Here is a 27,953-nt window from a genome sequence, read left to right as displayed (position 1 = left end):
GTAGGAGTAGTCTAGAATGACCTGTTTCAGAGTTGTCAGGATATTCTACTAGTGAATGTTAAAAATCACCGAGGAAGCAGGTATTAATGAGTTAAACGAAAATATTCTCAACGGGACAGATCTGCAATGTAAAACTAAATGACATAGAAGTAGTGAAGACTTCAGCCACTTCCTAGTGACTTGAAGTCAAGTGAAAGGAAAATGTTTTCTAATGTGTGACAGTATGAGTAGGGAGTTTTCCTGATTAAGGAAAACTTCAGTAAAAACACAGAATGGAAGGCTGTTAGTATAGGTAGGTGTGTGAATTGTAGTTTAACTGGCCATTGACAAACTTGAATACTGTTGTTGGTAATCAGGTTTGATTCAAAGGTATGGAAGCTGTTTTTAATAGGAGTAAACAGTTTTGCTGATGATGGGGAGGGAAGTGGACAGCTGGTAAAAGATGACTGTTTCACTGAGGTCAAGGAAGCAGAGTGGGGGATCCTTCCATTGCCAAACGGATGCAAGCACTTCGGAGGCAGTCAGTGTCATTTTTCTGATTTTAAAAGTGCGTATGAGGATCAGGGAGTCATTCGCTTGAGGTCCATCTGCAGCTGATGAAAAGGACCTGTACCTCTAGTTGCCATCACCATTCTGGCCAGCGCTATCTACATGCAGATAATGGTGGAGTTTGCTTAAGTACTCTGTGCCTAAAGCTGTGACCAAGTTCAGGTTTGTAGCGGACAGCTGATCACATGGATGATCCTATGTGTCTGGGATTGTTTCAGCATAGGAAGGGTAACATGTTGTTTACCTCCATGAAAATTCTGATCAGTTTTTAGGGTTCTGAGGTACTGTAATAATCTTGCAGAGTATATTGCAAGAAGATGAACTTCATGTGCTCTGAAGGAGTTTTTATTGTCATCTTGATACTTTCTGATTTATTCTTCCCCTCCTCCCGCCTTGAGATTCAAAATAGTGTAGGAACCCATTTGAGAACACTGAAAGCAAGTAAAAAGCCCTAGTGATTTCTGACTACACATGTGTTTACTGGCTGGCATATTTGTCTTTCAGGGGTCAGTGTATGACCTAGTATTAATTTTGAAGCAAACATGATCCAGAGCAATGGCAGTGCTACTCTTCTTCAGTGTCTGTGGAGACACTGGAAGAAATGCTTTAACACACACCAAGTGATACGCTCTGTAACAAGGACAGAGCTTAAAATAAAATATGAAGCCTCATATGTAATGAGAAGTGGCCTTTAAAGCACAAATCCATTTAGTTTATTTCTGAGGGGTCAAAAAGTAGAATTTCAATAGGCCTGTGAAAAGAACAGGAATGTGCTTACCAGGCAGTCACAGTACTGTTGTGCTTTTTGTAGGACAATTTGTCGGGACAATGGAGAAGTTCAGAGCAAATTTCTCAGCTTTCTTTATCCCAAAAAAGAATCCTAAGCTGCTAGGATTCTTTATGATTTTAAGCATGTGGATTGCACATTACCCCCACCATTTTAAAGGGGTTATACTGGCAAAGAAAGTAATAAATTGTTAGTAGAATTCTCTGCCAAAATCATATTGAGTTACTGCTATCAAAGTACAGAACAAGTGTACTTTCACTTGTCAGCTCAGGTGCTTTTGTGACAGAAGATCCTGCCACCATTTGTGCCTAATTATTAGGCAAAAGGAGCTGCTTAAATAATGGTTACCTTGATAATGTGTGTAGACATCTGACTGGATTCACCAGAATTCAACTTGAGGCTTTTGTGATTTTTTTCAACTGCTAGAACAAGACCTGTCTGGTAGGTGTGTATCTTGCTATGTCAGAGCATCATCACAGAATAGTCTAGTTTGTTTGGAAGGGACTCTGGAGATATCTGATGCAAGCTTCTGTTGGAAGCAGGGACATACGTTGGACTATCCTATCAAGCCAAGTCTTGAATATTTCCCTCAAAGGATGTTTCACCACTGTTGGGTCACCTATCACAGTGTTTAGTTTCTACAGTGAATGCTGGGTTTTTTGTTTCCTTTATCCAAGCAGAGTTTCCTCTGAAGCAGCTGGTGCCTGCAGCCTGTCACCATTCTTCCTTTTGAAGAGCATACCTCTGTTTCCTTTTTAAGTAAAAAAAGTTGGAGATGAGATCACCTTGAGTCTTCTCTAGGGTGAATGAATCCCATTCCTTCAACCGTTCTTATGTCAGGTTCTCCAGCCCTCTAACTGTCTTGGTGGATATAAGTGTGTGTCCACACAACACACACACAACCCTCCTCCTAGGTCCTCTGCATTTTATTTCAATGTCTGTCTTGAATTGGAGAGACCAAAACTGAACCCTGTGTTGCCTAACAAGTGCCAAGTAACCTGGAATGTCTTTTGATTGATAGCTGTTCTCTTACTGACTTAGCCCAGGTCATCCTTTGCCTTCAGTGTCAGGGGCACACTGTTGGCTCATGTTTGGCTTACTGCCCACTGGAATCCCCCGGTCCTCTTCAGCAGAGCTGCTCCCCACATAGTTGACTCTGCCTTTGAGCACCAGCTGCATTTTTTGGCACTGCTCAGTATTGGCAGAGCAACCCCAATTCCCTCTCATCTTCATTAGCGTCTGTGCTCATTCATGGCTTCAGCATGTGGTTCTTACTGTTGGAGAGCAGCAAGAGGAGGGCTGCTCTACAAGGGAAGACAAACCAGGAACTGAGGTGACCACAGCACAGGCAGGAACAGTGTCCTCACTGACAGGGTGGGCAGAGCAGGATTGGTACCAGGACCGGGTCCTGCTGACATTCCCAGACAAAGCAACTGTAACAAGTCAGCTCAGGGGTCCATGCAGGAAATGCATCTAAGGCAGGAGGACAACTGGGTGCTGCGTAGTTTGTGGCCAGATGGTCAGATGTAGACTATGGGCAGAGAATGTGTTATGGAGGCCTACTTTGAGGCTTGTCAAAGCAGCTGAGGGCCCTGACCCCAGCTAGGGAAACAAAACACCCAGCTGCTGCTGGATGGATAACTGAATACCTGCCATGTAATCACTGCCAGTCCCAGCAGCGTGTGTCTCACAGAAGCATTTGGCCCAGCACTATCTGGCTGTGAGGTTTAATACTGAGATTAGCAGCTGATGAAACTGCATGAATTAAAATGGAGGATGTACTGTTTCTTCCTGCTAGACATAGCTGTGCTGGAAACTTGCTGAAAGTTTGAAATAGTGATGCTCTATCTGGAAGGAACAAGCAGCTGTTTCCAGATTCAAACAAGCTGGCATTTTACTCTAGCAGATGTGGCTCTTGCACTGCCTTTGTACTGAAAGGGAAGAGTTCCAAGTAAGGTGAGTAGAGATCCAACCTGTTGAGTGTAGATGCCTCCAGCCTGTAAAGCAGGACAACATTGGTGATTGTAACAGAATATTAGAGTCTAGATGAGTATTACGGCTATGTTGCTGTGTGTCTGTCTTTCATAGGATCAGTCGTAAGATAATTCTGGTTGGAAGGGATCTCTGGAGGTCTCTGGTCTAAACTTCTGCTCCAAGCTAAGCTGTTAGGTGACACAAAGCTGTCTGCTCCAGGCTGAACTGGCGCTGGCCCTGCACCCTCTGCAGTGTGAGTGCTCCAGCCCTGCCACCTTAATAGCCTTCTGCTGGACTCACTTCAATTTGATGTCTCCCCTGTACTTGGGGGGGCCCCCAACAAGATGCAGTGCCTGGCTGAGGCTGGTGGTTTCTGAGCTGAGGGGTTCACCCCTACTGATACTGCTCTAGGCACGTGGCCCCTGCTCAGCTTGCTGTGGCCCCTGCACCCAGCACCATCTCCTCAGAGCTGTTCTCTGGCCCTGCTGGCATTGCTGCCCAGGTCTGCCTGCCTGGGGTAGGGCTGGGCTGAATATCGTAAGATTCCTGTTAGCCCATTCCTTTATGCAAATGTTTATAAATGGAGGATAGATAAGCATTATTTCTTTAAGTTTATAGCAGAGTGTCCAGCAGGTTTTGGAATGTGCTTTGTTCAGAAAATCTGCAGCAAAAAAACCCTAGCAGCAGTTTTAAGGGTAATACTGTTTTGAGTAGTATGACTGCTTGATCAGTGATACAGGAATATATGCGCTTTGTAAAATGTGGTGTGTTGCCACCATTTAGTTTCTTCAAACATTGAAAAAGATAATCAAACAAATATACCACAATTTGTGTAATACCAACATTTTTATCTATATATCAAATTAAAATTACGTTACTCATATGAAGAAAAGTGAAACTAACATTCCTGACTGCTGTGTACCCTTGTAAAGAAATATGTCTTAACAGAAAGCAAGGATGAGCTGTTATAAAATATAGTCCCAAATCATCTTTGAAAGACGGATTTTTATCTAAGGGATCCTACTATACTTCTGCCTCACTACTTATCTCCTGCCAAGTTTAAGAATGCGTTAGTTAACTTAAATGCCAGGCAATCTGTAGCTATAGATGCATAATAAAGCATAACTGTTCATATTTATGGTTGATTTTTCACATTAAATTCAGTTTGATTTTTTTTTTTTAATTCAAGAAAAGATATATTCATAAACTATTGCTGTGTCCTCCTTAGACAATATTCTGGTCCTTTTACTCTTTTGTATTCTTCCTCTAATAATAAGCAGAATGGGTAATGAATCTTCTCCTAGAGGGATGTGATTTATTCCGTGTTTTTTTACTAAGCAACTGTGTCTTCCTAGCTACTTTGAAAAGAGGGCTTTAGAGGTCCAGAGGAGTCTGAAGAGTTACGGAGTCATTCTTTTGTGTAGGATGGTGTTTGGAAAGAACCAAAATACATTACCTGAAAGGTTTCTTTTTGGCCAGAAGGGATAATTCTTTGGTCATGGGCCAGTTGCATTATAACAATTCCACAACTGTAAGTGAAAAATGTAATACAATTGTAGCTTGCCTCACTTCTCCAGCAGTGGAGGCGTGACCTTTTCATTTTTTCCTGTACTTCCTCTAATTGTTAGGGTTCTCCTTAGCAAATGAGCCTTTGATAGTCAATAACATGACTGTGTTAATAATTTTTAGGATTTTTGATGTACTTATAAAAACAAAACAAGTGGAGAAATATCCATTCAGTAACTTCAACACTAAAATTAGACACAGAGATTCATGATATCACTTAAGTATCAACATTTTTTTTCTTTAATTTGCTATGGTTTAAAAGAAAACTTACCTGGGCACCTGTATTTCAGGTTAGAAAAGGGACAGATTTTGATTGTAAGGTATGGAGAGAGATTAAAGTTGAGGAGGAAAGAAAAAAGGGAAGTGTAAACTTCCAAAAGAAAAATATTTGGGTTTGCCAGTGACTGATTTCATGTCTGACAGGTGCATGTGTTTGTGGTTTTTTTTCCAGATGAAAGCATATTTATTTGGCATGTGCATGTATGTTTGTGTATTATGAGAAAGATGGGTGAGAAAGTACGAGTGGGAGAACATGCAGGAATACATATAATCCAGGAGGCTGGAAAGAACTCAGTTGGTTTTTTTTTTTTTAAACCAATAAATGGCTTGTTTCATACTCTCTAAAAGCAAGGACTAGAAACATGGGGTTTGACAGTACTTGTCACACTGCTTGCTGGTGGGGTGGTATGAGGGGCAGAAAAGGCCTTGACTGCCTAGCAACAACTAAAACCACCAATGTGCTATCAACACTATTTCTTACCCCAAATCAGAAACATAGCACTACTAAGTGCTAACTAAGTGTTAGCAAGAAAGTTACCTCCATCCCATCTGAAACCATGACAATATTCAAGTCAAAATATAGTTGTGGTTGTAACTAAATGTAATTGGTTTGTCCTGTAGGATGATACTGTTAACACCTGTATATAGGGAATGTCAAGAGTTCTGAATGCTAATGGAGTTATCCTGCCTCAGACCCAGTCTTTCTGGTCACCTGCCAGAGTAACTAGTACCAGTCTGCTCATATAGAATAAACACAAGCTTACTGTGAGTAATGGATAAGAACTAACAATAGTTTTAAAAGCTATGACATGGGCAATCTTGCTGCTGTTCCTGTCTTTGAGTAGTCAGAAGACATTCTAAAGCTGATGGATACTATAAACCAGACAAGCAGGTTTAAGAGTTTGTAAGAAGCTTTTTTCCAATCTGGTAGTATTGTCATCTTCTGTTGAATATGGTATATGAATATGGTATATTTAGGCAGTGGCCAGTGACCCTTCCCACAAATGTGGAAAAGCAGACCTTCCTCTTCATAGTTTCACTGATTCTTGCTATGGATTTATAGAGGATCAAGTAAGAACAGTTCTTTTGAATTAAGACATACCACATGTCATCTTGTTAGGAAGGGGGCTTACAAGAAAGCTGGAGAGGGACATTTTACAAGGGCATGTGGTGATCGGATAAGGGGTAATGGCTTCAAACTGGAAGAGGGTAGATTTAGATTAAATATCAGGAAGAAATTTTTCACTGTGAGTGTGGTGAGGCACTGGAACGGTTACCTAGAGAAGTTGTGGATGCCCCTTCCCTGGAAGTGTTCAAGGCCAGGCTGGATGGGACTTTGAGCAACCTGATCTAGTGGGAGATGTCCCTGCCCATGGCATGGGGGTTGGAACTCAATGATCTTTAAGGTCCCTTCCAACCTGAACCACTCTATGATGTCAGCTGAATGCCTGACAACCTGTCAAGGAAATTCCCGACTTTCATGTGTTGTGTGACTCAGATGCATTCAGAACTCATTCCTGATACATGTTGTGCAAGGACCTTTGGGATTTCCTTCTAATAATGATTCCAGGCATCTGTTTGTGTCAGTACTATATAAACAACTTTCAGGTTGGGTGGTAGGGGTGCTAATCTTTTGGACATGTCTTCTAATTTACATTCATGCTGACTTACAGTCTGTATCATTCTGTTTCAATCATATCTGGCATGCAATTCCATTCTCTAATGAAAAGTTACTTCTGTGCCTTATTGTATACAGCATTTAATGGAATTTCAAATGCTGCTTTGGAGAACTAAGGCTTAATTCGCTGGGAACTTTTTCATTTGGATAGTTGGACGTGTTTTCCTCACGTGTATGTGAATAAATGAACCTAGGTTTGGGATGGTACTCAAACTTAGTGTGATAGTTAATTGGATGAACCAGTTAAAAATACTCAGTGTGCGAGGTAGTGTTTCTTCTTTGCAAGCCTGTCTGCTTGGGTGTTTCTTACCATGCCTGTTAAAAGGGTATCTTTCTCTCATCCTCCAGCATTTTAATTATCTGGAAGCAGTTTCCAATTAAGGGGAACAGGGTCTTACTGAACATAAACTTTATTCTGCAGTGTATTCAATCTGATTCTGTATGTTTAACTCAGCATACCAACATGTTGCTAAGAAGTTAATTTCCTGTATTTGTCTTCAAGTGTTAGCCCTCAAAACATAATTATATGTAAAATACTATCTGTTAATATAATGGATTATAGATATGTGCTTTTTTTAGCTTAACCATCATCTTTTGTAAGGCCACAGAAACAAAAATGTTGTTCTATTCTTTCTGGTCATGTCCTGGGTCAGTAGAGAGGTCAGTAGTAGAGGATGTCATAAACCTTAGGAAGCTGCAACTTAAGCCACCAGAAGGGCATTTTCCTAATACATTAGATAGATACTGCCTTGTGATGCAGAACATGAGTTCTAGTATCTGTTCAGACTTCTCCAATTTTTAATTTATAGCAGAATATTAATAATTCTATGAAAATATTTTTCAGTTACTTGTCAATGAATGCTAGAAAAAATGTCAGTGAAAAGATTTTAAATTACTTGCTAGATAAAATTACACTTCTTATCTTGATGTGAGTGTGAAGTTTATTCATGTTTCCTGTAGAGTACATAATACCTGCAGAGGATAAGAGGCTAGCATTCTTTTCTTGTATGGTTTGATAAATTTTCATGTGAAGTTTGGGGAACCTCTATGTTGGCAACTTAAAAGTGCCTGCTTTTCATCAGTAGTGCAAAAGCGCTTAAATTCAGCACACCTAAAAGTTGCAACCAGTGTGTAACAGAATCAAATTCCTTTTTCACTGTCAATCTTCTATACTATATGTTTGAGATGGTTTTCAAAGCTACTTATTGTGAAGCAGTGGTTCAGCTATGGCATAAATATTGACATATAGTATCACTGAGGACTTCTAAATTTCAACTTAAATTTTTGAGGTTGTGTTGAGAGTTCAACTTTTGAAAACTCATCATATGATTGAAAATACCACAAGTGACCCAGTGCATGGGGTAAGAAGGGTGGTGGAAAAGCGAAGGTTTGACAGTATCAGCAGCATCATCGTAGGAATCTTTGCTCCTACTGAATGTTAGAAAATTGTTATGTTTGCTAATGAAAATTAAATGTAGTCTGGTTTTTGTAATCGGTAATTGAACACTTGTTGAATATTAGTCTATGGCCTTTATGCAATATTAAAATAGCCATACCAGATTAATTTGGTAGTGATTACATTGAAGTACATTTATAAACAGAGGTTTACATGAACGAAATAATGCTACTGCTTTGAAGTAACCTCTATTTAAACACTTTCTGTTCCAGATTTGTACTATGGTGGAGAAGCTTTCTCTGTAGAGCAGCCACAGTCTTTTACTTGTCCTTATTGTGGAAAAATGGGTTATACGGAAACATCTCTTCAAGAACACGTTACTTCTGAGCATGCAGAAACATCAACAGAAGTGGTAAGAAGCTTCAGAATTGGCTTTCAGTTGTGGTGGAAATGTATTAAAAAGTTTCTCTTCTGGAAAATTGGTATCCTCCTGTTCTTTTTCTTTCTTGAAGCATGATTTCATTTGAGTGCTTTGTAAGAAGACATACCTACATTTGATGGTGACATGAAAATTCTCATGTCATGGGTTTCATAATATAATGAGCTTGCTTTCTTCATTTACTGTGGCTGTTTGGTTTTTCTGATGTAAAGGCTGCCATGTTTAGGAGTTAATCCTGCAAGACAAAATTTAGAATCATCTCATGGTTATTCTGTGTAGCCATGTCTCTCTTCTTACAACCAGTCTGTAATTGTCCTGGAAGGTCATAGCTGTGCCAGTCTTTTGTAACTGCAAGAGAGGAAGACGTACAGACAGTTTGATGTCTTTTTCAAATAGCTTTTATAATAGACTTGGTATATTTCTGCAGCAGAAGTTGTCATTCTTTTGAAAATATTGCTGCTAAACTCAGGGTTTTTTTTCCCCCATCCCTAACCATTAGGACACTTGACATGGTTAAAAACACACTCCTTAAACAAGCTTCAACATAAATACTTTCATCTGAGGTGTTAACTCCTGTTAGGAGTTAACCTAGGAGAGACTAGGTTAATAGAACAGCATCCAGGGGCTCGTCTGATTAATGCTGTACCATAGATTTCCTAGAAAAACGTGGTATAAGTGGATTACTCATCACTAATATGTTGTGAAGAAATTACTTATAAATAGGTTCTCTATTCTAATCTTCTAGTTTTCTTAACTTCCAGGGAGTTCTGTGGAAGAAAATGAACCTTTACTCTGAACCTATTAAGGACCTTGTGTGAAGGAGTCATAGAGGAGGTGGTTTGTCAACCTCCTTAAGGTTCAAAGGTGTTCTGATCTTTCTTAAAAATAGGAAGCGAAGCAGTTTACTTCACAATCAGTTACACTGGAGGATCATAATTTAACTTAGTGGTGCACTGCAATTTTTATCATCTCCTGGAGTTTTTCTTTTAACTTTGCAACTTTCAAACAGTGTCAACCATTGAAAGTTCCACATTTGGATGACTTTCTTAGTGGCTTAGTATTGCAATTCTTACTTGCACCACTTGAGGTCAGTGATATGTTCCTGACACAGAATGCTAAGATTCCAGGTTTTTAAATTTCATATGTCCTTGTTGGCAGCTGTGACTCGAACTCAGTACGTGAAGCCTAAATTTGTGATTCTATACATTTGCAACTGCACTGATTGCTGAAAGAGTTGTTGTATGTGTACTCCCTGTTTTTGGAGTCAGTCTCCAATGTTATATCTTTGTTCCAAACAATGGTAAAGGACAATATTTTAACCCTTGATTATGATAGTACATGTTTGTGCTAAGGTTTGTATCTAGCTTTTTTGATAAATGTTTGGTGTGCATGCACATAAAACTACCTGGGTACTGCACTCTTACTGTAAATAGTGAAAGGCTATAAAGAGCAAAATATGGATTCTAAATATTTATGGTCTTAGCCTTTCAAGCAGTTATTTCTGTTTAGATATTGAGCTCACAGTCCTTGTAGTATCTCTGTCAAAAGATGTGGTTTATGTTAGATATTTGCTTTTAGATCTTAAAGGAAGTTTACAGGGATGGAATCATTTGTGTTTTACAACCCCCTGCCTCTCCATCCCCATGTTTCAAAGAATAAGTCAAAGAATTTTTTGTCCATTAAATTTTGCCATTTTTATGTTTAGAGTGGTGCAGATAAGCTTACTTTCTGCTGATTTTTCTTGGGTATTTGTCATTGATATGTACACCAATGTTAGGTACTTGTGGGCAAAAATCACAGACTGACTTGAGGTTGGAAGGGACCTCTGGAAGTCATCTTGTCTGACCCCTGCTCAAGCAGCACAACCTACAGCTGGTTGCCCAGGACCATGTCCAGATGGCTTTTTAATATATCTGAGGATCAAGAGTCAGCATCTCAGGGCAACCTGTGCCAGTGCTCGCTCACTCTCACAGTGGAAAAAATGTTTTCTGATGTTTATGAGGAACCTCCTGTGTCTGCATTTGTGCCTGTTGCCTCTGGTCCTGTCACTGGGCACCACTGAAAAGAGCATGGCTCTCTCTTCCTTTCACCCTCCCTTCAGGTATTTATGTACATTCTTAAGATCCCTCCATGGGCTTGCTCTTTTCCAGGCTGAAAAGTCCCGAATTTCTCAGCCTTTCCTCACAGGAGGGATGCTCCATTCCTGCAGTCATGTTTGTAGCTCTATGCTGGACTGTCTGGTATGTGCATGTTTCTGTTCTATGCAGAGCCCAGAACTGGGCAGAGTACTCTAGGTGTGGCCTCGCCAGTCCTGGATAGAGGCAGAGGATGACCACCCTTGACCTGCTGGCAATGCTGTTCCTAATGCAGCCCAGGACACCCTCAGCTTGCTTTGCCATAGGGGCACATTGCTGGCTCATGGTCCAGCAGGACCCCTAGGTCCTTTTCTGCAAAGCTGCTTTCCAGGTGGGTGGCCTTCAGTGTGTGTTGATGCCTGGTGTTGTTCCTCCCCAGGAGCAGGACTTTGTACTTCCTCCTATTGAAATTCATGAGATTCCTGTTGGCCCATTTCTCCAGCCTGTTGAGGTCACTCTGAATGGCAGCATGGCTCTTTGGCATATCAGCCACTCCTCTCAATTTTTTGCCATCAGTAAAATTCCCACTGATCACGCTCTGAGCCCAGCCATTAAACCATCTTTCTCTCTGCTCACTGTCTGCTTATCCAGCCTGTGCATCAGCAGCTTGTCTATGAGGATTCTGTAGGGAGACAGCGTCAAAGGCCCTACTAAAGTCTAGGTAGACAATATCCATTTTCTCCAGGCATCTGCCAGGCCAGTCACTTCATCATACAAGTTTATCAAGTTGGTCAAGCATGACTTCCCCTCTGTGAAGCCATGCTGACTATTCTTCATGATTTTCTTGTCTTTAGTGTACCTGGAAATGGTGTCTGTCACCTTTCCAGGGATTAAGGTCAGCTGACCAGCTTCTGTTCTCGAGGTCCCCCTTTTTGCCTTGCTTTAAGGTAGGATTGACGTTTGCTTTACTCTAGCCCTCTGCAGTTGCCGTGATTGATCAAAGATTGAGAGCAGACTTGCAATGGCATCTGCCAGCTCCCTCAGCACTTGTGGGTGCATCCCATCACAGCCTATGGACTTTATGTCCAGTTCACTTAAGTGTTCTCTAACCCTCTTCCACCAGGGGAATGTATTCCTTGCTGCAGACTTTCCCATGGGTCTCTCGGGCCTGGAATTCTTGAAGGCTGGTCTTGCTAGTAAAGACTGAGGCAAAAGAGGCATTTAGTACTTCAGCGTTTTCTGTGGCTTGTGTAACCAGGTCCCCCGTCTTTTGAGCAATGGGTACACATTTTTCCTAGTCATCTTTTTGTTGCCTGTGTACTTCCAGAAGCCTTTCCACTTGGCTTTGATGTTTCTCACTGCATTCAATTCCATTTGGGCCTTAGTTTTCCTTACTTTTTCCTGGGATGCTTGGACAATGTCTCTATATTCCTTCAATGTTACCGCAGAAGGGTAACCTATGTATGCTTCCTTTTTGTGTTTGAGTTTGGCCAGGAGCATCTTGTTCATCCATGTAGGCCTCCTGGCATTTTTGCCTGACTTCATATTCATTGGGATGGAACACTTTTAAGCTTGGAGGGGGTGATCCTTGAGTATTAACAAGCTTTCCTGGGGTCCCTCTACCCTTCAGGGCCTTATCCCATACAGCTCCTCCAAGCAGGTATTTGAAGAGGCCACAGTCTGCTCTTCCGAAGTCCAGGGTTGTGAGCTTGTTTTTCTTCTTTTGCTCTACCCTCAGGATCCCAAACCATTACCATCTCAAGGTCACTGCAGCCAAGGCTGCTTTTGACCTTCACATCCCAAATGAGCCACTCCTTGTTGTTGATATGAAGTCCAGCACAGCACCTCTCCTCATGGCTCATTTATCACTTGAAGGAGGAAGTTATCATCAGTGTACTCCAGGAACCTCCTAGATTGCTGTCATGCTGTGTTGTCCCTCCAGGAGGTAATGGGGTGGTTGAAGTACCCCATGATGACCAGGGTCTGCAAATGTGAGGCAGCTCCTGTAGAGGGCTTGATCCATTTGTTCATGTTGATCAGGTGGCCTGCAGTGGACACCCACTATAACGTCACCCTTGCCTGTACTCTCCTTAATCCCAACACATAAGATCTCCATTGCCTCTTCTTCCATCCCCAGGCAGAGCATCATGCGGTCCAGCTGCTTTCTCGCATAAAGGGCAAGCCCCCCTTTCCTCTTCCAAAGAGTCCCCTTCCTCTCCTTTCTAAAGAGTGCATATCCCCTCATTGCAACACTGCAGTCATGGGAACCACGCCACCTTGTCTCTGTGATCCCAAGAAGATTGTTGCCCTGCAACTGCACTCAGTTCTCTAGCTCATCATGGTCATTCCCCATGCTGTATGCATTAGTATATAGGCACTTTGGAGAGGGATCCCAGCATGTTGAGGTCTCGGAGAGGAATTCCAGGAGAAGAGTTTGATATTTCCTCAAAGGTGATTGTTTCAATTCTGGGCACTTTAATTGAAGATTATAGTAGTGTCTATGGGAGTAGTCATAAGCTTTGTGATTAAGTCTCTAAGGTTACACACTAAAAAGAATAAATCATATGATTTTGAGTACTAAAACCTCAGTAACTATCAGTATTGCTTCACCAGTAAATGTCTGAGGGTAGTGGTAAGCGTTACAAGGCAAGTGCAGGAGAATCTGGCTGTCAGTATGATGATTGTTACTATTGGTGTTGGGTTTCAGGTCAGTCGACTGTTCGAAATAAAAAGCTACATTCAGCTAGAAGTCTGCTAGCATTGTAAATACAAAGATTTTAGGAAACCTTATCAAATGTCATTTTTTAGTATCATTTCAGAACTGACACAAATCTTCTACTACTACATTGCACTGAAGCAACTTTCTCACGATTAGCAAGGCAGTAGCTAGGGCCCTTTTACATGACCTGTAAGGACCAAGTTGCTGATAAAATTGTGGTGAACTTTGTTTCAGATTGTCTATTTCAGTACTGCAAGAATTCTGAATAATTCCTGTTTCATTCTTGAAGGAGGTTACAGGAGTACTGTCACCTTAAGTGGTTACTTTATATGTAAATAGGGAGGTAGTGGTAATATAAGCAGGCTTCTGGAAACAGGCGGGTATTCTGTGAGCATGATTGACTTAGGACTTTGCAGTCATCTTTCAGACATCACTCAGGTTACCATGATTGTTTTAATATAAATGATCATAACTTCAGGAGAAACTTCTGCTAATATTTTCCTTGTATCCATACCATTCGTTCATGCATGTTCTATTAACAATTTTTAGTTGTGTCATGCTTAATCAGTGATGCTGCAGTCTTTGTTATGATTTTGCCAGAGCTTATGCTCAACTAAACCAGTCAGAGTTCTTAGAAGTTCAGTTTAGAATTAGGATTAGGATACTTAGATTCCTTCCTTCTCATTGTTTCTTATAATCTTTTCTTAGCTAATATGTGTCTCTTCTTCTCAGGCAGATATGTGTGGTTCATAATGCCTTTTGTCCTGTTAGCAAAATAACTTTCTCTTGCTTTGCTGCTTTCAGAAGTGTGTTTTTTCTCATGTTTGGGGTTCTTTTTCCTCAGAGTAGTTTAAATGAAAAAAGATTGCTTTCCAGGTGTTGTCTCTTGGTATGAAACACATTATTGAAGATAAGCAGCCTATAAATAAATTTATGGACTTAAGTATCTGTCCAATACACATCCATTCCGATGTCCCTACAGGGTAGCTGTATGATATGTTGACACAGTCAAATATTTATTATATTAAGCTGTAATAAGCTGCTTGTATGGCTTCTGTAGTGACTTCTCTGGAAAGAGGAGCTCTGTGGAGAGAAATGCTGAACATTGAAAATGAAGGGGAGGGGATTGTCGTAAAAAGCTTTTAAAATGCCTGGTTTTCTGTTCAAACCTGACTATTAAAATTTAAGTGTCACTGAAGACGTAGCAGCTGCTGTCAAAACCAGCTGAAATTTTACAGTAAACTTACTTCGAGACCTTGTCCTCACCTCCATAAGAGTAAGATCGATGTGTGTGCTATTATATAGGTGTTCTTAATACCCAGTATCTTTTGAGATCTACTGTCAAAAACCTGAGTATATGCATTACGAGTACTGGGAATCTGGGCTTTATGGTGCAGCCAGAGTTGCTCCATAAAGACAAGACTGTTCGACAGTGGGGAACAGAGAGATACATTCATAGACAGTAGTTGCATTTAACTGTCTAAGTGCTGTTAATTGGACTAGTTAACATTTGTGGAAAGAATTTTGTGGAATGGATTCTTTGTCTCTTTGTCTGCTATGTGTAAAACTCTTAAAATCAGTCTGCAAAACTACTGTAAAAAAAAAATGGAAGATGCTTTTCAAGTTGTTTGTGGAGTCATTCAAAAACCAAGTCATAATTATGGCAATTGTAATGGCACTGTTTGTCTACTTAGTTAACATCGTTTTGGTTTAAAAAAAGCAACAAAACAAACCAAAGACGGAAGTCAGTGCCTTCTCCCAAAGCACTTTTGTGCAGGGATATGGAGAACAGCACTTCTCTGCCAAACTTGTAGTTATGATACTTCAGCAAGTACTTACGTGTGGTTTCAGTCCGCTTTCTCTGCTGGGATGAGTATCAAGCAGGCAAATAGTAATCCTATGTAATCAGACTCTGTCTGTGGCAGAATTGGCATACAAAGACTAATTTTCAAGACATTGCAAATTGAATTTGAAAACTCTAGCACTGGTTTCATAGCATTCTGAAGATCATGAAGTAAAAGATGTCTAAATTAATGTGTGCACTTGAAAATGTTTTTGATTTTTAAATATGTTGCTAGCGAGGTGTTTGTGAATGCCTAAAATATGGTTTTAAAGCAGAGTGGATGTCTAATGATTAACTTGATAATGTTCTGTTTTGTGTAAAATTCATAAAGTTGGGTTTTTTATGCCTTGTCGTTTCAGATTTGTCCAATATGTGCAGCATTACCTGGAGGGGATCCAAATCATGTCACGGATGACTTTGCAGCTCATCTTACACTGGAACACAGAGCTCCTAGAGATTTAATATCCTTTCCTAGTTGAGGCAAAGAGGCTAGACTGTTTCATCAAGTAGCCATGACAACTTGTTTTAATTTTTATAGTCAAAGGGTCATACCTCTGTTTTTCCTGGAATTTAAGTTGCTGAAGATCTGTCAAAAATAAAAAGGTTCATTTGCTAGTTTAAAGAAGTGTAAATACCGGATTGTGAACAGACAGTTCAGAATCAGAACAGTGTCAGTACACTTGACAGTGCTTTTTGCTCTACCAGCAAGAACATTTAAAGAACTTTGACACTGAGAGGTTTTTCTGCTTGCACTGTGATATATATATCCTGCCTGATCGTTAGTCTTGATGCTGCTGCTTTTTGTATCCAGATTCAGTGGTGTGTTGTAAGTATTTGTGACACAAGATGATGATCTGAAGATGATTTGAGTTTAGCTGGGTTTGACAAATTATTTTAAATGAACTACTTTTAACACCATGTTTAATTACATAATTTCAGTGTTACTGACACTTTGTAATCTAACTGGGAAAACCATTAAATTTCCTGGGAAATAAGATGTTGTCTTTTAGTTACTTAGCAGTAGGTCATGCAGATTGATCTATGCTTGATGGCTGAAGAGCTGCAATTATTGGGAATTATCTAGGAATATATCTAGGAATATATTTCTTATTTTTAATTCACCCCCTACACTCTCCTTGATTAACTGATTAAATGAATTTTGTTTTGGGCTTTCTATTTAATGACATGCAGGCTATGTAGCTTACCTACACTAAGAAATCTCTCTGAAATGTTCCTTTGTCTCATTTAAACAACAAAAAGGCTGCAGTATTACTTAGGTAGTGGCTTTTTTCTTTAAAGATTTTTAAAAAGGAAAAAAAAAATATTCTAATACCTAGCAACTGGAGTGAAAAAAAAAAAACAACACAAAAAAACCAAGCCCTAGCAACTGGAGTTTGATATACTGACAGAAGGGAGACAGCATTTAAGGAGATGGCTCTGTTTCAGTTATGATTGTGTCTGATTGCATTTAAGTTAACAATCAGGACAGACTAAATTCACGTATTTATTACTACACAATAATTGCATTGATGTAAAGGAATTTGGGTGTTTATTGGCTCTGTGAAGGAGTTAACTAATAATCCAAAGAACAGTACAAAGTTAAATAAAAGCAGTTATCTCTACTTCACCTTTCCTGCTCTCAGCAGTGGGGAGGAGCAGGGTGCTGAAGGTGGTGGCTTGGGCCATAAGAGCTTGATCCCAGGTGTCACTGTAGGTCCTCTGTAGTCAGGTGTCCCCCAACGCAGAGTCATGCCATTTTCCCTTTCAGGTGGAGGAGGGAATCAGATTGATGAAGGGAGAACATCTTCCAGATTGTTGGATCTTTGCTGGTGTTTGTACAGCTCTAAGGTGTTGCTTGATGACTTGTGTAGTGACTCACTGAGCAATCTTTTTTTCTATCAGTTTAATTCTGCTCTTTATACCAATTGTGAGTTTTTCATAGCACTGGCCTAATATGCTTATTGTAATGAAATTTACATCCCCAATCACTACTTGACCAATGTACCAAAGATCAAACTGTGGACATCCAACATTGCTGGCCTACAGACTAGTTAAGCCAAGTTTAAATTTTCTCAGTTACAGAGGGAAATTAAATTCCCACTGAAATGAATAAAATATTTGATTAGAGTTCTGCTTCCGCGGCTTTTTCTCCTCCTCCAGTATCAAAGATGCCACCAAATGACTTTTAATTTGGGAATGCTTGAGCGAGGAGAAATCAATCTTTTCAGAGTAAGGCTTCAATGTCAGTCATCCCAAAATGGATCTTTCTTGGATGTATTTTGGGAATACATTGCTCATGATTCAGCATTAAAGACAATGCATGAAGAATTTTCTGCTTGTGCACTGTTACTTCAGTGATCAGTCTTGTCAATCTTCAAAACCTGATAAGAAGTGTGTTCTGAAGTGACTATTCCATGTTGGGCTCCACATCAGGTCTAGCAACAGGCAGGTCTACAGTAGGAAAAAAAGGAAGAGGAGATGCCATTTTTCCATCCAGGATCTGGCAGCATAGGAGAGAATGACTGTCAAAGTCAGGGAGCTGTTAGAAAGCTGCTCTCTCATACTATTATATTGCTGCTCTAAACGGAGCAGAACAACTGCACAGAAAACCCTCCGTGTTCTATAACGACCTTCATGTACTTGCACTTTTTCTGGAGTGAAAATTTCTGTTAGAGGTTGAGGTGAGGTTTTATTGTTGGGTCAGCTAGAGTTCTGAGGAGTGGCCTCGTCTTCCAAGTATTGATTAGACGTGTGGTTTATTTTGGTCTTTCTTTTTTTTCTTGTCCCAGAAGGCTGCATGTCTTGTTATAAACCTTGTCCAGCCATTGCAAGGTATGCCCCTTATTCACAGCTTTTTAATGCCCAATTTCTTACTTTAGCAGGAAAATATTTGAAAATTTATTCAATACAGCTTTTCAGCATTAATCGTACAAATGGTTCTTGCATGGCTATTTAGTTTAAACATCCTGTAAAATCTTTTCATAATAGCCAAAAGTTCTTCCTCGCTGTGAGAAGTCTAGTAATTTCTTTCTGTCTTTAGTTCTTGACCTCTGTGACATCCTGAGGTTCTGCACTGTAACAGTGTTTTATCAAAGACTACTCCTATACAGTAATGGATACCATATGAATGGTAAGCACACTATTATAAAAATAAAGAACATGGGAGACAGGAGGATCTAAGCTAAAAGTCTAGTAATGGTGAAATAAAATATTCAAGCCTACTCTTTCATTTTGCACTAGTGAGTTACACTAGCGATTTTTAAAATAAAAGGAAATGTATGTAGACTGTCTTGGAGGAATTAATGTTAACAACTTTCTGATAAAAATAATCTTTAATTTGTTGATTGTCTCTTTATATGAGAAAACATAGTTGTCACTTGAAATATAAGCATGGACAAGTGGGGGAAATGGGCAAAATGAAAGGCATCATTGTCATAACTGGAATTGGTGGTATTTCTTTGCCTAAAAGAGGAAAGGGGAAACAGGGGTGTGATGGAAGTGCTGAATACTCCAGAAATCCACAATTGGATAAAAGCATGAAGTACAAAAGCCAAAAGGAATAGTCATTATTATGTACTTCTGATAGGAATGGCAAGCTTTTTTATTATTTTCAGTTCTTAACATAAGAATTGAGGAGGAAGAATAAAATCCCTGTATCTCTGTAATGAGCTTGGCTGAACATGCATTTGTCAGAGTTTTTAGATTACTGAGTAGAAAACTTTGATCTAAAAAAGACTAAGAAAATAATCCTGATGTTTCTGAGACATCATAAAGCTGGAGAAATATGGGGAGTTTAATGTACACAGCACTGGGTATCTTGAGTTCAAATTGTTAAGTCTGACTTGAACCATAGCTATTGTGTACCTTAGCTTTATGTCAGAAGTTGAATCATTATTTTATGATTGAAGAACAGTGTGCACCTGAGTACTTCACCCATCAAATGTCCTTGTCATTTAATACTCAATGCCAAACAGTTCTGTTTTCTTAACTTCTTGGTTACGATGAATCCAGTGGTGTTCGGCATGTACGTAGGATGTTCCACCCAGGCCGGGGTTTGGGAGGCCCCCGTGCACGTAGATCAAACATGCACTTTACTACCAGTTCCCCTGGTGGGCTTTCATCTTCTCAGAGTTCGTATTCTCCAAGCAATAGAGAAGCCATGGATCCTATAGCTGGTAAGAGCTGTTACCATGAATTTTACCCCGGTGTAATTTTACCCCTTCTTACACAGAGGAAGTGAAATTAAAGGTGATAATAGTTGCCTTGCTTTCTGTTGTTACAAAGCTGCATGTATAGATATGCTCCACAGTGCAAGTGTGAGTGATGGTGAGCCTTTTGCTTGTCTGGGTTGTCACAGGGTCTCTGCATGGAGAAGCTGGAACTGCCACCTGTAGCTTGTGCTTTTAATGCTAGATGGTGTAAGGCTTATTCGGAAACCTAATCTATGCACAGGTGTTGTACATTTTTACAAGTTATTGCACCCAACTTCCATCATGTGCTTTAGTACATCTTATTTTAATTTGCCATTGGGATAGAGGTGTTTATGGAGTAGAGTATCTGCCTTAATGAAGATGAAATGAGCTGAATTTGAGTATTAATGGACATTTAAATTATGTCCAGTTTGCATTCAGGCTGCTGTTTGAATGCCAGACTTGCTAGTATCATGGATTTTTTTTTTTAGGTGTACTTGTGAATTCTTATGCAGATGGTACTGTTGCAAGTATTTGCAGTGTTTCGGTCAAGTTCAGAAAAAAACTGGGGGAGGGGGAGAAGGGTGTCTTATTTTCAACAACAGGAAATAATGAAGATGTGTCTTTGGGATTCCCAGGAAAAACTTTTTTTCTGGTATGTTTAGCTTTGATATGAAAATAACTTTTTTTTTTTAGAGGAAAGAAAAAGTAGAGAATTAAGACAATTCTGAAAACAAATGCAATGTACCCCTGAGGGGAAACCTAAATGTTTTTATTTGGTGGTCTTTGACCATGCCAGCATAAATATCACGGAAACTTCAGGACTTCTGCTGTAATCTGCCTTTGCTTTGGCATAATGCTTGAACTGGACTTTCCTGCTAACATGTTGTGACTTCTTCGGAGGGAGGCAGCCAGCTGGCTGAATGAGGCATTGCCCCTGAAAGGGGAGCTGTGGCTCCAATTGCCTGCCTTAATCGTGGTCTCCTTGTCTGCCTTCTGCTGGTGCTCTGCTGCCCTGCTGTGACCTGATGTAGCTCACTAAGTTAGATGGGAAGAAGTATCCCATCAAGAGAAGAAAATAAGTTAAGTGAGGTCTCAGGAGGGTCTGAAAAGGACCAGAGTTTGTTTGAGGAGGTAGAATGTTTGTGAAGTCTCCAGTGCAAGACCTTGTCTGCCTTCGACAAGGGCAGCTGTTCCAAGCTTAAAGTGCAGAGCGGCTGCTGAGGTTTGTTTTCAGCCTTACACGGCCTTCCCGCTTAGCAGCATTAAATGTGGGATAAAATGGTATTCTTGTGAAATCTTCTTTTTTGGTAGAAGCTGTGTTTTTGCATTTAGCTTCCAGTTGCACACTGAGCTGCATGTCCTACTTGTACCAAGACGGTCTTGAGCTCATGTCTGTTTCCCAAATACTGTTTCACAGTATTCTAAGTTTAAATCTGCGCTTTTGCTTACAGTGAGAATAAATACATCTAAATCTTGTCTGGAAGTTTGTTATGTCTTCCCTTTTATTGGCCTAATAAATAGGAAAGTCCATGACAATTTTTGTGTTTAAAGGAAGTTCATAGTGCCTGTTACACTTTTTTTTTTCTTTTCCTCCCTGTGGCATTTTATAGTAATTGCAATGGAATTACAAGTTATTTAATCTTGGTATTGCTATCAGTGCTGGTAAAAATAACTTGATGATCCTGAGTTCCTGACATGGAAAATAACTGCATTTTGCTTTATTCCCTCAAAGAAAGCCTTATTTAGAAGGATTGTCACAATTTACATAGTAACTTTGTAACATAAAGGCAAGGGGCAGGAGCAATATCATCCCCTACTTCCTCTGCCCTTGCGTCAACTACAGCAAGCAGGTGATATAAGAAGTATTTTCTACACAGGTTGTAGAAGAGATTCTGCAGTAATGCACTGAGCAGTAATTTGCTGCTAATACTTATTTCAACAAAATTCTTTGTGAGAGAAACTTGCTATAAGCATTCCATCCCTTTGAATTGGAAGGGTGGGTTTTTTTTTTTGATAGCTAGGCTTCCTCTGTACTTCAGGCAGAAATAAAAATTCACACAGCAAAAATGCTTGACCACTTCAGTTTTGACGTGAAGCAATACTTTAGTATGTTTTCTTAACTAAATGTTTTTTATTAAATGTTTGAAGTGAGGGTATGATATTTCTCTTTGCTGCAGCACAGCTTCCCTCTGGGATATTGGGAAGGGGAAGCCTGTGTTTTGAGAGCAAAATAAAATCACCAAGTAAAGCCAAAATGAAGTAGTTTCTTAATCAATTGCTGTTTTGACTTGAGGTTTCAGAGGACTGCTGTGGAAGACATAATTTGCTAGACATTCCCTGACGATTGGTTCTCCTGTTACTTTAAAGGCATTAAACTTTGACTTATTTGGAATAAATCTGCATAAATGAGTCTTAATCTTCCTTACCCTGTGAGACATTGAATGCTAGGACTTCTTTAAGAGCTTTGTGGGCTCTTTAGCATTGTTTGTTCTTTGATCTTTATTGATTGAAAAAATGAATTGAGGCACTGGAACTCAGGGTGTATTCATTCTGTTGTGTAATACTCATTAATGTCTTTCATCAGAAACTTTCTCTTCTCTGGCAGAGCTTTTATCTCAGCTATCAGGCGTGAGGCGTTCTGCAGGAGGACAGCTCAACTCCTCTGGCCCTTCTGCTTCTCAGTTACAGCAGCTGCAGATGCAACTGCAGTTGGAACGACAACATGCACAGGCAGCAAGACAACAACTGGAGACTGCACGCAATGCAACTAGACGCACCAATACGATCAATGTCAACACCACTATGACACAATCTACAACAACAACCAACACATCTAACACAGAAAACAGTCAGCAGACTATCCAGAATTCCCAGTTTCTTCTTACAAGGTAACTTGTTCAGCATATTTACTTGTATTTAAATTTTTCTGTTCCCCTTAGTCCTGATAGAGATGTAGAATTCAATGAAACGTGTTTGGAGTTAGGCAAAGTAAAGAAGTGTCTGATCAAATATATCCCGGAGTTAACAAGCTAGTTAGAATATATTCATGGTGGATGTCAACAGTGGTCACAGAAGGTGTAATATGTAAAACTTGCTTCACCCACAGTTCTAGCATGAAAGTAAAACTGGAAATTTAATATCCAAAACTAGTAGTTTAGAGCTGGCCCAAAGGGTGGTATTCTGCTTTTGGAAAACCAACTTCAGGAGCTGGCTGCAGAAGTATCCTGTAGTGGTCTGGTGTTTGCAATAAAGGAGAGTGCACTGCCCTCCTTTTGGTGCACCTAGGAATATGTTTAGAGGATTAGACTTCAGTATGGATTTCTGCAAACCTTGAAAAGGAGTCTGGTTTTGAGTTTTGGTTGAGTAAGTTACTTATGACACCAAGCAGGGGACTTCTGCCAGATCCTTCATCAAGCCTGTAGCCAACATACTGTGCTTTTGTCTGGATTTGTTAACATCTTTTCAAACCTACGGTCTGTCTGCTCTTCAGCAATGGGTAAACATTAGTTGCTGTATCTCAACTTCAAGAGGAACAAAAGGAATATTTCTTTGCTAAACTCTGCATGTTTCCCCTACTACTTCCAATCAAACAAGTGCATTTCCAGTGATACAAGTGATATAGGCTTGAGCCATAATGGTGAGAGAGTCAGAAGATAGTATTGTTTAATAGAAAATCAGTCTTCAGTAAAAGCTGAAGGTTAAATAGGGGTTTATATATTAATATATATATATCTTGTTTACAGAGCAAATAAAGGATGTCATTAACCAACAGGATACTTGTCTGGTCTAGAAATTATACTTGAATCTCAGGGTTATTTTAAAGAGGTGTCACCCACTGTGTCATTCCAGTTCTTATAGAGGTTCAGTATTGACCTGAAATAAATGTTTTCCACATCTCCCCTGCCATGCCTGTCCATCCATAGTCTTTGTTTGTCTGTTTGGTATTGTGTGGGCATTCTAACAGCTCCTGTGTCAAGAAACCTGGATTTGAGTCAACCTGATTTTTATCTAAATGCAAAATAATACCACTTGGCACCTTTCAATCAGAAACTTAATCAAAGTATCTTAAGTGTCACAGATGGTGGCTTTCAGGGTTGGACGGAGAAATTTCCTTGCCTACCAGGAGAAGTGGTGGAATGAGCGTTGTGTAGTGCTTTGGGAATCCCTAGGCTTTACACATGCGGTTGTGTATTTTGTGGCCTGTATGAACTTAGCTGACCTAGAAATAAAACAGGCAAATAATGAGTTTCTAGGAAATGACAACAACCCTCCCTAAACCACTCCTGAATAGCAGGAAACTTCACAAATAGATTTTTTTTTTATTTATTTTTGTCTGGCTTTAGGCTCCAGTCTGAATGCTGTTGTAGTAGCAGAGGAAGGGTGTTTGTTAAATGCATATGCCTGTTGTACCAAGGTGTCAGGGGTTGCCAGAGCTGTACATGTGGAAGGGCAAAGCAGGACTATCCTGAAGGAGTGTTTTTGAGTGCCTTTCAGCACCTGTCAGTGAAATGGGCTTTCACCAACTGCCTGTCTTCTCTTTCCTTGCTGCTGTGCAGGTTGAATGATCCGAAGATGTCGGAAGCAGAGCGTCAGTCAATGGAAAGCGAACGGGCAGACTGCAGCCTGTTTGTTCAGGAGCTCCTACTGTCCACTTTGATGCGGGAAGAAAGTTCCTCCTCAGATGAGGATGAGCGGGGGGAGATTGCAGATTTTGGTGCTATGGGCTGTGTAGATATTATGCCTCTAGATGTTGCTTTAGAAAACCTAAATTTAAAAGAGAGTAATAAAGGAAACGAGCCTCCTCCACCTCCTCTTTGATGACATCCCACTTTGCAGACAATGTCCTCTGTGCTGTATTTGCCAATGAAAGTGGACAACAACTATCTTGGGTTTGTTTTGGTGATTGTAATTTCAGGTCTGTCACTCTTGTTACATTGTGTACATTCAAAAGAAAGAGAGAAAAGATATATATGATAATCATTTCCACTTAACTAATTTTTACTTCTAGCAGGTAAATGTAGGTTGCAGTGCAGAGCAAAAAGCTCTGTGTCCTGTACCTTGACATGCAAAAGGCTCTCCTAATACTCCACATTCAAACTGAAGAGGAAAAAAAATGAAAAATCTCTAATGAAGCTGCTGTGTGTATTTATGAATATTAATGAATAAAAACTGCTTGGATGGTTTACCTTAACTACTGCATGACGTTTTTTGCAGCGTGCATGAGTTTTAGTGACCTTGTCATTTAAAAATTTAAATACAAGGAGTAAAACTATAAAACCCAAAGCTTTCCCATTATTCAAAGGTTACATGACAAAAAGGTTAGTGCTGACTAGCAATTTGTGGCCACAAAGTAGCTTTTGAATAATATGTGACAGAATGACATCTTTATGTGCTGTTTCTGCACAAGATGGAGACTCTGCAGTGGGATTATATTGTCGAGACCAGGGTGTGGCATTTTGCTGTTTGTGACCATTATGTTGCCCTGTTAGCCACCACCTCAATGTGGAGTGGAACTTCATTTTATGCATCTGTAGGAGACACAACAGTAAAGCCACTGCTGGAAGCCACTGCAAGGGGCTTTTGTGTGCCCTGAAATCAAATGATGTTCACTTTTGTTTAAAGTTTTTCCTTTTTGTGGTTGTTAAAATTTTTCAATTGTTAAATATGTTTTATTCAGGTGTAGACAATTCATATATTCACTGTGTTTAAAAAAAAGTTAACCTGGATCATGTTGTTTTAGTTTAAAAAGCCTTTCACAGTCTCAATCATATTTTGAGTTATTTATGTATTTGCTTCATAGTTTGCAGAGACCTGTCAGTATCAGGAGAGCTTGAGGATTTGGATTCCCAGAATGTCAGTACATTACAACTGAATTCTTAATGCTAACTTTAGCACCTTTTATTTATTGTTTCTTTTGGTTATTTTTGCTGGTATAAAAAAGTCGAAAAAGCCTTTTAGTTGAATCGTGCCACCTACATGCCTATACTGTTAACCCTACTGGCTTGGAAAAAAAGAGTGTTCTTGTGCATAGAAGTTTATAATAGCCTCAAGACAAGAGCAGAAGGGGTATGTTTGATTTTGATTTTCTTTACCCCTTTTTTTTTTTGGTGGGTTTTTTGAATGTAAAGTTAGATTATAAAAACAAAAGTGCACACAGCTTCTGATGAAAATTTAAACTAGGCTTATATGATAATGGTGTCCTTCCAGATCTTTCTCACCTCACCACCCCCTCTCTCTTTCTCTGTATCCTTCCATCTCTGCAGCATTGCTAGTGTGTTAGAGTAAATTTTACGGACTTGAACACCAGATGGTGTTCTCAGCAGAACTGTGACGTGTATGCTAATCCAAAATAACAGCAGCAGCAAAAGAAGCAACCCCATAGACTGAAGTTTAAGTTCCATCCTTTTTTTTTTTTTTTCCTAAAATCCTCAAATCCTGATTGTTTTCACATAGAGCAGTACTAGCTTTGTTTTCTTTTAGTCTCTGCAACAGGAAATGTTTCAAGGGAAACTTTACATGAGGCCTCTGGTTATCCTGAGAGTTAGCCCCAGTAGGGACTTTTTTTTTTTTTATTGATTGTTGAGGATTTTCAAAAGTTTTTCAAGCTGTAGTCTTTTCAAACACATCTTCTGCACATTACAATAAGACACACGGTTCAATAAAGCATTTTCAAGACTGTTGTTTAGTTGATTTTCTTTGGTTTTGATGTATTATGCAGACAGTTTTGTTCCAGAAATTTCTGCAGCTGTCTCTAATTCTGACTGTATACATGCAGAAATCCCAGGTGATTTACATAATCATGTTTCAAAACCACATGCTTTGGCAGGTGCTGGAGTGTGTAATCCTTGACTCTTCACAGGTAGGTGAATTCAAGTTTCCATAGGACAAGATACATTCAAAAATAGGCTTTTCTCAGCGTGGTGGTATTGACCATCTGTGTGTGGCTGGTCTCCAGAGGACACTTATGTTGCCTGACTTCCAAATTCATCTCCATGTGCTTTGAGGAGGACCTGTGTTTCTTTAGAGACTGAATATATGCTGACTGGGATCTAAAGCTCTTCTTGGGCATCACATTAACTCTTACAGATCTTCAGTTGTTCAGGGTTTTTTTAGGTTTAGAAATTATATGAAAAGGCTAATAGAAGACATTTATTGCAAAATTTTTGGAATGCAGTGAGACCTGTATTGGAGACCAGTGTTAGTCCAGAAGGTCTTGGTGCAGCTGGCAGGAACCCTCATGGGGGGGGTTCTGGTGCCCAGTACATGCTCCCTGAGGCGCAGGCTGGTCACTGGGACAGGCCAGGTCCCAGTGATGGGCCAGGGGTTGTGCCTCTGCACTGCTCTGGCTTCCCCCCGTCGCTGTGTCCCCAGCTGCCCTGTGGGCAGAGGGTGTGCCAGCCTTCATCCTGGCGAGTAGGGACTGGCAGAGCCTTTTTGGGAAGGAGGCGGACAGAAGGACAAGTTTTTGTTGCCAGTATTTTACAGTAGTTGAAGGGATACACATACCTATTTGAAGGTGTAGGGGAACAAGTCCCACCAGACTCTCCACGGAAAACTGAAGTGGAATTGCATTACATTCTGTTTGTGACCTGTGATATGCTTTACCAGGGGGCTGTTGGTTTTGGTTTGTGTGGAGTTTTTTTTTTTTTGTTGTTGTTGTTTGGGCCAATCTTACAGAAGGGCACTTACACAAAGTGGTGTGGTAAACACTGAATATGTGTTTTAACTTCATCCACCTGGAGTTTTAGTTGCAGTTGTTACAGCTGCCTTTCTTGCTTCACTGGAATGTTTAGGGGGTGGGGGTTGGTGGTTTTGTTTGTTTTTTGTTTGTTTGTTTGGTTTGGTTTTTTTTTTTCCCCTTTCGCTGCTTTTATTTCTGGAAGAGTTTATAAGACTTTCCTTCTCCCTGTGGAGTCATGCTCCCAGGCAGCCTGTGGGCACACTAGCTTGGTCCGGAAACCAGATGTGGGTGTGTTCTGCAGTTTTGAGATGCTTGTCTGGTGGGAAGGAGTGAAGGCCATTCTCTTGTTACCAGCCAGAAGTCCCGGGAGGCAGAGATGCTCCACTGCCTCCTGGTGCTCTCAGAAGACCTGGAACAGGGAAGCAGTTGGATACATTTGGTATGTGAAGACTTTTACAGTTACATTGCTTAATCTTCCTTTCCTTTTCACTCCCCTCTGCTGTGCTGTGTCCTGCTGATGGGCTGAGTGCCACTGCCCTCCGTGGTCCAGCAGCCACAGAATCATGAAGTCAGTTAGAGTTAGAAGGGACCTTAAAGATCACCTGGTTCCAGCCACAGGTTGCTCAAAGCCCCATCCAGCCTGGCCTTGAACACTTCCAGGGATGGGGCATCCACAGCTTCCCTGGGCAACCTGTCCCAGTGTCTCACCACCCTCACAGTAAAGAATTTCTTTCTAATATCTAATCTAAATCTCCCCTCTTTCAGTTTAAAACC

The 27,953-nt window shown here is 40.2% G+C and overlaps 1 protein-coding gene across 1 annotated transcript in view; it reads left to right on the top strand.

Annotated features, from left to right (window-relative positions):
* The window catches only part of LOC141477089 (E3 ubiquitin-protein ligase KCMF1), a 57,848-nt gene extending 31,670 nt beyond the window's left edge, over positions 1–26,178 (top strand). Inside the window, exons 3-7 of the mRNA XM_074166144.1 lie at positions 8,502–8,641; positions 15,665–15,766; positions 19,306–19,480; positions 22,104–22,386; positions 24,055–26,178. Coding sequence (XP_074022245.1) covers positions 8,502–8,641; positions 15,665–15,766; positions 19,306–19,480; positions 22,104–22,386; positions 24,055–24,316 — 962 coding nt within the window. The 3' untranslated portion in view covers positions 24,317–26,178. The remainder of the gene's footprint in view (positions 1–8,501; positions 8,642–15,664; positions 15,767–19,305; positions 19,481–22,103; positions 22,387–24,054) is intronic.
* Positions 26,179–27,953: the final 1,775 nt, after the last annotated feature.

This window comes from Numenius arquata, chromosome Z (assembly GCF_964106895.1).
Source record: "Numenius arquata chromosome Z, bNumArq3.hap1.1, whole genome shotgun sequence".
Classification (NCBI taxonomy): domain Eukaryota; kingdom Metazoa; phylum Chordata; class Aves; order Charadriiformes; family Scolopacidae; genus Numenius; species Numenius arquata.
Note: the sequence above shows the minus strand (reverse complement) of the source record. Positions and strands in the feature narration are given on the sequence as shown.